A 14,403-nucleotide genomic window follows, 5' to 3' on the forward strand; every position below is an offset into this window, starting at 1 on the left:
TTTCTTAAGCCCAATTTATTAGCAAGCTACATTCTCTACGCTAGTGTATGTAGTGTGCATGCGTGTGCACACACACATACCTACACATAGCAATAGTTTGCCTAAATGTGAGCTCAGCATCAGACACCACCCACCCCTCCCCCAACACACATTTGGTTATCACAAATTCTCAAGAGTCTGTGTTTAGTGGGTCCAAGTTGACATGGCTGAAATAGGCCTTTTTGTTTTTCTCAAAAGCATTGAGATACATTAAGACAAAGTAAAGTTAAACCTACCCATTTTGACTTCACAGCTTCCTTAGTAACAGAAGCAGTATTTTCAAATCCAACAGTGCTGTTTACTCCAGGAAACGTTTTCCTCATAGTCATGGCAAAATCAAACACCACATTATCTCAAGTTCCAGCAAACACTTTATTCTCCTCATTAATGTCTCAAAACTGTTGGAAGCCAAAGCCTGGAAAAAGCCCTTTGGCAATAAATGTGAATGTTTTACAAAGAGAAGAAAGAAGTTGCAAGAGGTTGTAAGTTTCCGTTAACTGTATTTGAGTATTTTTCTTTGGTAAAGTCCCCAAACAAACTTGAATAAATTAGACACAGTGTCGATAGAAGTAAAAGAAGTAGTCTGTAAAGAATATCCCAGCAAAATAAGGATCCGTTGAACAGTCAGCTAAATCCTGTCAGAACAAGGGGGAAAAGAAAAGAGAGAATGATTAATGTAAGAATTAATTGTAGCTAAAGTTTATTTATCTATTTATTTATCTAATGGCCCATTTCTTTCTCACTGAAAAGAAAAAAAGAGAGCTTACGGGCGCAGCTACCCGGAAATGGTATGCGCTGTCAAAGAACGGGGCTGCAGGGAGGCTCCAAATGTGCTGATATCCCTAAATAATGAATGAAAGAGAGATCCATTTAATAACTGTATTTTACACTCAGCTGGAAAGAACATAGGCTGAAAAAGCATTCCCTTGACTGCTGTAGAAGAGGTATTTGTGACAACAGCTTTTGATGGTGTTGCTGGAAAAGTCTGCAGCTTCTGAAGGATGCACAGAAGATGCTGAACAAAGCTCTGTGATCAGAGTCAGCAAAGGGAAACATTGGCCTGTGGCTCATGGCATCTCTCTCAGTGAAGAACAGAGGCTGTGCCAAAACTGTAGATACACTTCTTGTAGAATGGGGACGGAATGCCGAGGAGCTGGAAAACGTTACCTGTGTCATCTCCTGGGAGACTTCTTGGTGGCTTTGCATGCCTTTGGCTTCCCTTTTACTATGGAAACACATACTTCCAAGGGTGAACTTGCACTGGAAGACTATCAATGGCTCTGTTGTGCTTCAAGAGACAAAGAAAAGAAAGGGCAAATGGAAAAGAAGTTACCAGCTCCCACTAGGCTACATCTTGATAAGAAGAGGGACTAATGGGAACATACCTTGGAAATCCATTCAAAGTTCCAAATAGGCATGTTATTACACAAAGCTCACGGATGCCAATATACTAGTTCACATCTCATTATAACAGAAACTCAATCTCAGATGACTACTGTTACGGACTGAATGTTTGTGTCCTCTCCAAAATTCGTATGTTTAAATCTTAACCTCTAATGTGATGGTGTTAGGAGGTAGAGCCTTTAGAAAGTTGACTAGGTCATGACGGTGGAGCCCTCATGAGTGGAAATAGTGACCTCATAAAAAGGAGCCCAGGTCTCTCATCCCTTCTGCCGTGTGAGGACAGAGAGAGAAGACGGCTACCTATCAACCAGGAAGTGGACTCTCACCAGACACCGAATCTGCTAGTGCCTTGATCTTGGACTTCCCAATCTCCAGAACTGTGAGGAATGAATGTGGTTTAAGCCACCCAGTCTATGGGGTTCTTGTTATAGTAGCCTGGAACTGACTAAAACTAAAACTGAGATAACATATGACAGTCTCTAAAACCTAATCTCATGACTTAAATCACCTCAACATCAGAACTTCTTATCTTCCTAGATTTTTAAATAATTTTTGGATGTATTCCTTCTCTTTTCACCGGCAGCTGAATTTGCTTCCATCTGAAGTTTCCAGGATTTCAGATTCTGCAGACTCCTGCTCTGAGTAGGTATTGTTTGAATCAGAGAGGCAAACAACACAGGTAGGGATGTGCAGGTGAGCCCTGTTAGGAATTATAAGCCCTTCAAGTATCAGGGTGGAAGACCTGTCAGAAAGAATGGTTCTTCTCTGGAGGCTGGCCCAAGAATCATCATCAAGATGAGATCCATCTGTCTTTGGAAACAATATTTTTGCACAAGTGGGACAACCTACAATCTCGGTTGAGTATATGTGTTATTTTAAGATCACCCATGTTAGAAAAAAATGGTTCTTAATCTAAAAAGCCTGATTTAGGGGCTTCCCTTGTGGCGCAGTGGTTAAGAATCCGCCTGCCAATGCAGGGGACACGGGTTCGAGCCCCGGTCCGGGAAGATCCCACATGCCGCAGAGCAACTAAGCCTGTGCGCCACAACTGCTGAAGCCCACATGCCTAGAGCTCGTGCTCTGCAACAAGAGAAGCCACTGCAATGAGAAGCCCACACCCCAAAACGAAGAGTAGCCCCCACTCACCGCAACTAGAGAAAGCCCACAAGCAGCAACAAAGACCCAACACAGCCAAAAAATAAATAAGTAAATGTATATTAAAAAAAAAATAGAAAGCCTGATTTAGTGGTTCAAGATGACCATCTGCCACTTCAGGGGATATATCACTTCACTTATTTCCCTCCATCGAAGCTAGGAACGAATGAGGAAACGATATTCCAGGTTGCTTAGAGAGTGCTAGAGAATAGTACATTTAGCTTTTGCTCTGCCTGTAAATATGGTGGGTTCTAAGTCATGGAATTTTAGCTGCTTGAAACAAACCTTTCCAAGGCAAGCAGTTGGCGTGTGTCATTAGCTCACTGTAGAAGCAAAGTGGATGAGAGAAGGAGTATGAAGTCTGAGTGAAACAGAGGAAGAGATGGGGTGGGGAGGGGGGAGGGACTGATGGAGGAAGAGTAACAGGGCTGGGGAAACAGGGAAAGTGGGGAGGACAGAGGAAAGGGAGAAAGGAAAGGGAGAAGAGAGGAAATGTGGAAGGGACAAAGGAGAAACTGACATCAAGAGACACAAAATAAACACCATCTATCTGCATGGTATCTCACTGCATAATTTCTGCAAAAGTCTTAAAGTACCATAATTATTTTAAATAGCTGATAAAATAGATTAGAGTTTTGTGATTTTTGGAGGAAAGGCAGTCATAATATGAAGTGCCTGCTGTGTGCCAGGAAGGGGCAATGTTCTTAAATATCTCATGTCACTGGGGAGGCAGGAAAGTGATGGCTAAAAGGAAGGGCTGATTTGAAGCCCAGCTCCACCACTTACTCGCTATGAGTTTTGGGACAGGCTTTTTGACCTCTCTAAACTAACTGTTCCCATCTGAAAAATATAAACCAGAAAAAAAAATGCCAACCTCAGCGGATTGTTGAGAGGATTATATGACCCAGTAGTAAAGTGTAGAGTGTCTGGCATATAGTCTGTGCTCAGCAAATGGTAGTTATTAATTTCACTATTATCTGTGATTCTCACAGCAGCTCTCCTTGTTATGGTATAATGTCAAACACATCTTACAAATGAATAAACAGTAGCTCAGAGAGGATGACTGGTTTCCCCAAGATTACAGAATTAGTAAGTGACAGAGACAAAATCTGAACACTGGTCTGCCCACCTCCAAACTCTGACTTCTTTTTTTCAACTCCCTTGGGGGAAGGGGGTGGTGTCTGCATTAGCATTGCTCCCAGAAGCTCACAAAAATGTGCAGCCCCCCACATCCAGGGGGCCAGGGCCACACTATTACTCTAGTTCCCACCCCAATTCAAAGGGACACAGCCAGGGGCAGTCTGAGAGCATCAAACCCAGGGTCATTGTCACTTTGTAGGTATGAGTATACAGCACAGAGCCTTTCCATTCCACTGGAGGGAGCCTGGAAGGCCCCAACCTTCATTTTGAAAACCCCTCCCTCGAGCTGGCCTAACTCTCAACCCAACCATTATTCTTTAACTGATAACTTTCCACCTCCTAACTTATTGATCAAATTGTGAAGGAAATTCAGTATTGTTATTCAAATAATGATAAAAACAGAATTGTCTTTTACAGCTATGCACTTACTTGATTTCCAGAGAGAATTTGACATTGGTAGGTGTGTACTTATTAACAGGAATATGGTAATTGTAATTTCCAGACCTAATTATGGAAAAAAAACCACAAATTAAAATACTCAGGAAAGGGTTCAAAAGGGTTTTTTCTACTTTTTGTATACTATGTAAACTGTGAAATATTCTATAATACGTAACTGATACAGAAAATCAAGTTTAAATTTCAAAGTGATCTCTTTCGGATCTTACTATATATGAAATATACCACAAAGATTTATGGTTTGTTAAAATACACAGAAGAAATGACAGAAAGTCAAATCCCAGACCATATGCACAAAACTAAACAAATAGGAAATGACTTCAGTTCCCCTTAAGGAGATACAGATTTCAGAAGACAAATGAGGCAAAGTCCTCAAACTAACAATCCCTCTGGAAAGAAAATTGGAAATAATAAATACCAGCTTTTTTACAGTAAACCACTCCCTTTTAGGCAACATTAGCAGGAAATATCATGTACTTTCAGAACTGGAATCAACTAAAATTATTATAGTCCTAATTACCATTTAGTAATGGAGAAAACTGCAAGACAGAAATGCTTATACAGACATTCCTCCTGCCCTTGACGAGGGATGCTTAGGGAAAGGGGGGAGTTCCACTGATCCCTACTGTAATGAAAACCCTAGCAAAAAGGCTTACAAGTTCTTATGACTGGCCATCCCTTGAATTATATGGAGAAATAACTTAAAACCAGATAAATGGGGGAAAGAGCCAATCATTTAAAATTTCCGTTAATGAATATTAAACTGGGCTGTTAAAAATAAGAAAGCAAAAATAAAAGCAATAGATCTGAACTGGGATCGGGAGGGCTTTGTCCTACTGGAGGAAGCTTGGGTAAATAGAATTCTTTTCCTACTATGTGCCTCCCAACATCTGTGTGCCTTCCAGGCACCCAACTCCTTAGCTAGTAAGTATCCTCATCTTACAGATGAGAAACAGGTACGCAGGGAGAATAAACATCTTGTCAAAGTGCTGGAATTTGAACCCAAATCATCTCACTCTTCATTACGTCATTCTACCAAACCAATTATGTCTGTCTCTGACTTTTTCAAGCTCACTGAGCCTCAAGTTTTGTAACAGCAAAATGGGGATAATACCAACTTCATGTGATTTTGTGAGAATTCAATGACATAATGAATGTAAAGGTCATAAACAAATCATAAAGCACCATACAGGTTATTTTCAAAAGTCAGGACCATCAGCCTGAAGCCTAAGGTACATTAGGCTGAAAAAGAAATAACGCTGAGAATCCGTAGGATTTGTGACACCAATTCAAAATATACAGCCTTGCCTTTAACCTAGCAGGCTTAAATATTAGCAGGCTTAACTAAACCAGTAAATACTGATCAAATAAAGAAAAATAACTCCTTATTCTTAATGCCTACAACTTGCATATTGTGTTTGCTGAAGCTTCTATGCTTGCCCTCTATGCGTCTAGATGCATTGTTACCTTGATGCAGGCGATACACTAGAGATGAACATTGCTGATAACTTTTGCAGTACCCAGATTTTTTTCTCTTAACTGAAAAGGTTAGGATAAGCTATATTTTTCAGCAATTAAAATAATGATATCCCTTGTTATTAAAATATACAAATGTCAGCTCACTCATAACTTGGAGCCATCAGTAATAATGTCTTTCTTTTCTATAAAATTAACTAACAGCTCTGTGCCTATGGTATGTGGCCTCAGAGAGTCAGCCACAGAGCTGCCCCCTAAGCTTTTAGCTTTGGACTTACCCATTAAACCAGGAGACTGCAATCTTTGGAGCCGTGGTTTATTGACATTTGCTAATACCAACCATTTTATGATTCCCTCTTCCACCATGCAACAAATGTGTTTTCACTTAAGGAGCAATGTAAGCACACATCGGTTTTACCGGGTAGCATTAGCTTTCATTCCAGTCTCAAAAACCCAGAGCCCTGAGTAAATTCCAGAAACAATCAGGGGATAATGGGGAGGCTTACCCACCCGCACTGGAGGCTTCTACTGCAATACCGACGATCTATTATTTGCTGGATTTCCATAATCTGAATAGAACTGATGGTTGTATCAATCCCTGAATTGAGAAGAAATAAAGTAAACTTTTCTGCAGAGAAAAAGAGCATTGTGCTCCAGCGCAGGCTCCAAATTGCAGATTGTGAAATAAGAGTTTCTTAGATAAATGGATTCCATTTGCATTCAAATGGGGGAAAAAAAGGAGAAGAAAGGGGAGAAGGCTTTTGTTGTTGTTACAGTAAGTTTTAAGAAAACTAAAACAAAAAACAAAAAAAAACCAAGCTCCAATAGACAGCCTCATAATATCCAAAACAATGCCTGGATCGTGGAAGTCCTACCAAATTGAGATTTATTGAAAATGGAGAGCGCAATGTGATATGCAATCTGGCCAATAAAGAAAGATTCAACAAAAATCAGAAAACAGAAAACCAACTAAAAATTCAGCAGAAAAATAGAAGAAGAGAGCAGGAAGTTCAAATAAATTATTAAAATCCATGAAGATCAACCAAAAGGCCTAGCGGTATGCAACCATTTCTAATGCCTCCTTAATGGTTAGGGAGGCCTCGATTATCAAAATGTACTCCCACGGGTGTTTGTGGCAGAGTGCAGCCTCCGTCCCTGTGCCTTACTCCAGTAATGCTTTCACAGCTTGTTAGTATTCTGCCTGGCTCCACAAAAACAAAGAAGAGAGTCACTTAAATATAAACTTACAGTCGCTCCCCCAGTCAAGGTTGGTTAGCGCCTGTCCTGCCAAGAATGATGTGCTCCTGTCTCCTGAAGAGGAAGAAAGTCTGTCAGTCTTGAAGCTTGTTCAGGATGGGAAGAAACCCAATGTGTGCCCTAGTTTGTCTCTGTCAGTTGAATGTTTCCCCCACCTTTCAACCCATCACATCCCTATGCCATTTCATACAGAGCTAGCTTACTGTCACCCTTCTCCAAAAAGCCACCTGTTTCGGACTGAATTTTGTCCTCCAAGTTCTTATGCATGAAGCCCTAACCCCTGGTAACTCACTCAGAATGTGACTGTGTTTGGAGATGGGCCTTTAAAGTGATAATTAAATTAAAATGAGGCTGTTAGTGTGGGCCCTAATCCAATCCGAATGGCATTCTTATAAGAAGAGGAGATTAGGACATGAAGAGGCCTGCTTGCATGGAGGAGAGACCTTGTAAGGACACAGAGAGAAAGCAGCCATCTTCGAGCCAAGGAGTGAGGCCTCAAGAAACCAGACCTGGTAGCACCTTAATTTGGACTTCTAGCCTCCAGAACTGTGAGAAAATAAATTTCTGTTGCTTAAGTCACCTAGTCTGTGGCATTTCGTTATGGCAACCCCAGCCGACTAAGACACCATCCCGGATTAGATCACTGCAGCTCACAGCTCCCCCACTTCCACTGCCATGGCATGTATTATTACCGAATCCTCTAAGTGGTGATCAATCAGTGATACCTTCTCTATCACTGTACCAAAGGGCACATTATCTCTGGATTGTTACTTTTCTTGTATCTTTGCCCTTTCTCAAAAACTCCAGACTAGGGAACCTCTACTAACATTCTTTGAATCATCTATAACTCCAAGCATAATGTGATCCACTCAGGAAAAAAGCGAGCTTAAGTTAAAAACTGAGCTGCAGCCAGCTGAGGAGAGGACTCAAATCACTGGTATGGGGCCAGAGCTCGCTTGTGGGGAAGGAAGCCAGGGGAGTGGTTATGACCCGTCAGAGCTGAAAAGGCATTTTAAAAGCAATATTGAAAAGGTAACCACTCAGATGACTGTTGTTAAGGCTATGGGGGAAAAAATGTATCTTTTTAAAGTGGATGGTAAAAGCAACCATTTAGTGAGTTGTTCAGCAAACCTAACAAAAGAATTTTAAAGTTTTTGCAGTCAGTTTTTAAATTTGCAGATGTTTTCTCAAGTATATGTACTCTTTATTGCAGTCCTTCATTTTCATTAAACAATATCTATGTTTTTCAATATAATTTGGGGCAAAACACAAAGACGTTAACCTTATTTAACAAGAGACGTAAGTTAAAACAATATGTGCTGCTTTCATGGGAAAGAAAAAGAGACAAGAGCTAAAACAAGTTTCTGTATGGAATTTCAGAGTAGAAAGCAAAGTAACGGTGCAGACTTCTGGGGGTTAGTCGCTCCTAAGTATCTGTCCAGGTTAGTACTTCTCACACTAAGTGGAAGGGCTGGTTTTCTTGTCTAGAAACCTAACTGTGAGCTTTTGGAAGACTGCATCTTGTTCACTATTGTATCCCCACATAAGGCAATGCCAGGCTCAACTGTGGGGCTGACTACATATCTGTGGAAGGATGGAAGGAGGAGAGTCAGGGAAAGAGGAAGGGAGGAGGGAAAGCCAATCATGTAGCTTCTAAAAAAATGTTTCCTCTTCCACACTCAAAGGAGACACCCCTAGGGGATGGGTGCAGAGGGGTGCTAGGAGTGGACTCGGGGGAGCTGGGCTTCTTCATCCTGTTAGCAAATGGGAGTGAGACAACTTGAAGGTGAGGCAAGTTTCCTGAAATTCCTCCCCAGCGTGATGCTTCCCTTTAAGAAGAAATGGACCTTGATATATGGTGATTTTCTAGAAAACTGAATATTTCCCTTTACCTAAAAATGTATGTACTGTCTAAAAGGCCTCCAGATTTCTTGGATTCCAGCTATTCAAATAGTAATTTTCGAGCACATGTCTCCTGCTATGAGTTTTGCTTATGACTGCTTCCATAGAAGGCTTATTTACAAGGCAAATGAGGCATAAAGAGAAGGGGAAACCCGACTTCTCTATCCTGTCTGTTTTCTTTCCCTACCTTTTGTTCTATTTTCCTGCCGAATTTTCAGGAAAAACGTCATTGTAAAGTCTGGCAATAGAACTACAGAGTTGTCTTACTTCCACAGAAGTGTATTTCTGGGTTCCTGGAGACGTAGAACCCTGTGATTAAGATTTAGCATCTAATGGGATAAAGTGTTTTTTAACAGTAATAAAAAGGTGAAGTTGAGGAGAGATAATCTTACAGCTTAGAATTATGAAAATGGCTTTTCAAAAGCAGGACTGGAAATAAATTTTGAGTCTCCTGTAAAACACCTCGACTTTGTCACTTCTCTGAGGCAAGACTATTCAATTCCGAAAGGCTGGTTATTGGAAAACCATAAATTCTCCTGTAGTCATACAGGGGTGGCTCTCATTTTACAAGTGCCTTCCAGCAATATTCCCTATAAAGTTAATATACATTCCCAATGGTTTCCATCGTAAAGTTGGAGATATATTTCACAATCAGCAGATGAGATCTCCCCATAAACTAAATCAGAAACTTCTGGAGAGGAGAGACTTAAGATGGTGTCCAACCAAAGTATATCCTGTCGTGGTAGAATGTGTGTATTGCGCTACTTGTAAAACTGCACTGATGGCTGATTCCCAGTACATCTTGGATACCTTTTTCTTTCATGACTGAAACAGGCTCAGGCCAAGAAAAAGTCAATGAGCCCAACCAATCGACGACTGAGTCCTTTAACACGGGGAAACATTTTCTTTCAATCATTGACTCTTCTCAGAGGTCTGGTCTCCAAATCAAAATAAGCATGAATTACAGATGCCTTTTGCTTTGTGAGATTTTAAAAGTCTTTACGAAATCTCTTAAAATCTGTAGAACTCCACTGATGCTTTTTCCCACAGGCTCTTAAGTTTTTAATATCTAACTCTGCTGCCTATTTAAATCTTTATTAGTTCCATAGATTAAAATCTGATGCATCACACTCAGTTCCTCAGAGTAGAAGCTGAATATTTTGAAATACCCACTTTCCACTTCCTATTAGTCTTACGCAAACCTTTTATTAAAGTGTGAGAAGAGGGGATAACCTTTCTGAAAGACATTTTAAGCAACCAACTTAGGCCCAAAGGAAGAATAATGGCTTGAGCTCAGCATGTCATAAACATGCTGATTTCCCTGTACTTATTTTACTAGTCGTCTTACTCCTCAGGAAGGAGGCTCATAAATGTGTTCTGGGGCTTGGTAAACTATTAAATATTACTCCACATCTCACTGAGAGTTACTCTAAGGTTTTTTTTAATTAAAAAATTTTTATTTTTAAATTTGTAATTGGTCTTAAATGCCTCAGAAACATCTTGTTGAAAAGAATATTTGCCTGGTTTTCTCTTCTTTTGGATTTAGGAACCCTGATGTCATATGTTGCCCTGGACAGAGGCAAAAGATGGAGCAGCAGCAGAGGAGAAATGCTTTTCTTCGGGCCCCCAGAAATATCCCACACTGGGGACAACATCTCAGTGGCTATAGGCACACAACGGAATATTACTCAGCCATAAAAAGAGTGAAATAATGCCATTTGCAGCAACATGGATGGACCTAGAGATTATCACACTAAGTGAAGTAAGTCAAAGACAAATATCATATGATATCACTTATATGTGGAATCTAAAAAGATGATACAGACATAGAAAGCAAACTTATAGCACCAAAGGGGAAAGGGGAGGAGGGATAAATTAGGAGGTTGGGATTAAAATATACACATTACTATATATAAAATAGATAACCAACAAGGACCTACTGTATAGCATAGGTACTATACTATTACAAGATACTCAATATCTTGTAATAACAAATAATGGAAAAGAATCTTATATATATTTTTATCTCACTTTGCTGTACACCTGAAACTAACAACATTGTAAATCAACTATATTTCCATAACATTTTTTTTTAATGGCTGTAGGCAAAGGGGAGGGGGCAGAGGGTGCTGAAAGGGCTTTCTAGAGGCATAGAGTAGATACTTTCTGCATCTTCTAGAGTTGATCCCAGGTACATGCACACACCAAGCCCAAATAAGTGGAGGCAGAATGCTGGGAACAGGGGACCCAGATTTCGATTTCTACTTCGCTCATAATTCACTGCAGAATCTTAAGCAAAGTCCTCAGCCTCTATTTCATCAGTCATAAAATGGGTAAATTGGTATAAATCAGAGATTCTTCTGACCTGGGGACTCTGGAATCCCAGATGATTACATAAAGGGGTCTGTGGTGTTGGCTGTGGACTTGAAAAGTAACAATCTCTCCCATAGATTTGTACCATTTTTCAAATGTTGCTGTTGAATTAACAAAAATAATTTGCATAATCTCGGGGTCAAAAAGTCAGGGAGCCACTGGTGTAGCTGCTCTCTGACCTTCTGTGACTCTAAATCCCCCAGAGTTTTCAAGTTTCCTGAAGGTTATAGTAAATAGAACATTTAAATCCTTTCCGTTTTTTTTCTCAAGTTGAAAGAGGGAAGAGGGAAACAACTTTCCCAGTGTGTCAGAGAGCCTGATAAAGCAGAATTTAAACTCCGTTTTTAGCCAGAGAAGCTGATGATAGTTGTGTCTAGGAGGACACAGCCAGACACCTTGGAGCAAATCTTCTTTCTTAGGAGTCTCTTCAGTGTCTCTCATCGTTATGGAAACATAAGATGAGCAGACACTCATTGTCCCAGAGAAGATGGCAATAAACCTTCATGTGGTTTGATAAGGGCTACTCTTCCCAATATCCCCTTGATGTGAAGAGCTGGTTGCTATAGGAGTGAATTTGCTCAAGGGTCAAAAAACTTTCTGAAAATGAAGATTGGGCCAGTTTCCCAACCTCTTCCTGTTCAGGATTCATTGTTATCCACCTCACATGGGTCAGATGGTCTCATTTGAGCACTGCTCTCAGAAAATGACACCCAGTATCCTCAAGGTGGACTCCCAAGGTGAGGAAAAGGGTTACCAGCCACAAGGTTCCACGTGCTTTAAAAAGGGAAGGGAGGTTCTGGGGCATTTCTGAGACAGTAATGGATTTTTCCATATTTAAAACTATTGAGGATATGATCTCCAAAACTGAAAATTTCTTCCTTCACATTGAACTTTTATCCTCACTCTATAGTGATGCATCTGTTCCCAAGTTCAATGAAAAATTGCTTTCATGAGAAAAACACTACAAGCATTGCCTCCTATAGGTGCAGGGGAAAACTCTCTGTGCCTTAGCTTCCTCACTGGAAAAAAAAGGGGATAATAACAGTGCCTATCTATCTTTCAAGCTTGTGAGGACTAAAGGACTTACTCGTGTAGCCTACTTATGACAGTGCCTTGCATACAATAGTAATACGTCATTATGTGGTGTTACTGATGATGGTGATGATTTGTAGAAGTTATTTATTCAAGCCTCGAATATGAAATAATATCAAAGGAAATTACACTTCTGCCCCCAAACTTCAGCCACTGACCATAGTCTACATGTCATTAGTCATTAGGTCTACTCAAAAATATTCTGGCTCATCTTCTTCCAGGCATGTGTTAGGTCTGCACTTCACCAACTGTTTTTAAATTAGACATGACCAATGTCACTTGCTTTGGCCAGTAACATGTAAGCAGAAGTGACTTGTGTTACACCCACATGGAAGCTGTAAGAGCCAGTGCACAATTTGCCCCATTCTCTTACCACCTCTATAGAGGCTGTGGAAATACGTACTGAGAAGGAGTCTCTATCAGCTGAGTCTTGAATGGCGTGATGAACAAGATCCCTCTTTTGATCGACATTTGACATATAGAGAGAGTCAAATAAATGTTTGTCACATTAAGCCACAGTGATTTGGGAGTTGTTGTTACCACAGCATCTTAACTGATAAGTCACACTGATATGTATGTACTGTTATTAGCATCATCATCATCATTATTTTAGACACTTGTTAAAATGTGTGTATACAGAGGAGATTTCTAGAAACAATAACTTAGTATACACTGGGATGTACAGTATTTGATCTTACAGAGATAATTACACTTTTAGTCCTTGATCAAGTTTCCATAATTTATTATATTTATTTATTTATTTTTTTGGCCACGCGGCATGTGGGATCTTAGTTCCCAGACCAGGGATCAAACCCGTGCCCCCTTCAGTGGAAGCACAGAGTCCTAACCACTGGACCGCCAGGGAAGTCCCAATTTTTTTAACATGAAAATTCTGTTACTTAAAGAGCATCTGTGTGTGTGTGTGTGTGTGTGTGTGTGTGTGTGAGAGAGCGAGAGAGCGTGTGTGTGTGTGTGTGTGTGTGTGTGTGTGTGTGTGAGAGAGCGAGAGAGCGTGTGTGTGTGTGTGTGTGTGTGTGTGTGTGTGTGTGTGTGTGTGTGTGTGTGTGTGTGTGTGTGTGTGTGTGTGTGTGTGTGTGTGTGTGTGTGTGTGTGTGTGTGTGTGTCCCCCAAGAAGGAGGAAGAAGATAATCTGAAAGTGGAAGCCTTTTTCAGGGACTTAAAGCTTACCCTGAACTCATCAGAATCTTCATAGCCTTTTACATTTTGCCCTGCTTGGTTTGGGCAGAGAGCCCAGATGCCACATCATCTTATAAGTTCTAAGTGAGCCAAAAGATCTACCCATCTTCACATAATTACTTCTCTTGTGCTACTATTACTATCTTGGTTGGCAGTGAACAAATGAGACCCTTTCACTTGAATCAACCAAAATTTCATCCCTGGGTGGGGAACTCAATATTACAAGTGATTACAAGTTTGTGTATTTGTGTTTTCAAAGATCTTGCCACCCCAAATAGAAGAGTGGAACCATTAACAGACCATCCAAGTAAACAGTGAGGAGGGAAAAACCTCAGGTTCAAAGCACTAGTTGTTACTCTTTGAACATTCTTTACCTGCCCATGGCCTCTGATGGGGCTCCTTCTCCTTGGGCTGTCTTTGCACAGGGCTTGAGAGGACTCTTCTTGTTCTCCAGTTGGGACAGCAGTAAGTCTCCTGACATGGCAGGATCTCACAGAAAGTGATCTCTGGTACTTGGAAGGGGGGTTGTGTGGTTGCCAGAGATGTATTAGGTGCTGCAAGGCATTGGACAGAGGGGAGGAGAGTGACAAGGTTAACCTGAAAGGCTGGTTCTTCTCTTGACAATTCACATGAAACCCAGGCTAGGTTTGAGGGTGAGGAATGTGACGATCTTACCCAAGGGGGAAGCTGTGGGTGGCAGAGCCGGATCCTGGGAGCTGGTGAGGTTGCTGGAGGAGGAGAACAAAATAATTAATGAAAGAGGCCTTCAAGAATCCTTCTCCCCAAAGGAAAACAAGACTGGAACTCTCACCTCAAAGGGAGACTTGGGGTACATCGGTCTTGATCTTTTAAGCTAAGTATGTAAAGGGAGACTATTGTCAAGCCACTGTTAAAAAAAGAAAGAAAGAAAGA

At 40.8% G+C, this 14,403-nt stretch overlaps 1 protein-coding gene across 1 annotated transcript in view; it reads right to left on the bottom strand.

The window, feature by feature from the left end:
* Positions 1-397: 397 nt before the first annotated feature.
* Positions 398-14,403, bottom strand: part of MYRFL (myelin regulatory factor like) — a 117,900-nt gene continuing 103,894 nt past the window's right edge. The window contains exons 18-26 of the mRNA XM_060165353.1: positions 14,303-14,377; positions 14,167-14,219; positions 13,866-14,045; positions 6,919-6,981; positions 6,181-6,268; positions 4,168-4,242; positions 1,207-1,327; positions 807-881; positions 398-674 (exon numbers count right to left, since the gene is read on the bottom strand). Of these exons, the coding sequence (XP_060021336.1) occupies positions 588-674; positions 807-881; positions 1,207-1,327; positions 4,168-4,242; positions 6,181-6,268; positions 6,919-6,981; positions 13,866-14,045; positions 14,167-14,219; positions 14,303-14,377 (817 nt within the window). The 3' untranslated portion in view covers positions 398-587. The remainder of the gene's footprint in view (positions 675-806; positions 882-1,206; positions 1,328-4,167; positions 4,243-6,180; positions 6,269-6,918; positions 6,982-13,865; positions 14,046-14,166; positions 14,220-14,302; positions 14,378-14,403) is intronic.

The sequence above is a fragment of the Lagenorhynchus albirostris genome, chromosome 11 (assembly GCF_949774975.1).
Source record: "Lagenorhynchus albirostris chromosome 11, mLagAlb1.1, whole genome shotgun sequence".
NCBI classification, from domain to species: domain Eukaryota; kingdom Metazoa; phylum Chordata; class Mammalia; order Artiodactyla; family Delphinidae; genus Lagenorhynchus; species Lagenorhynchus albirostris.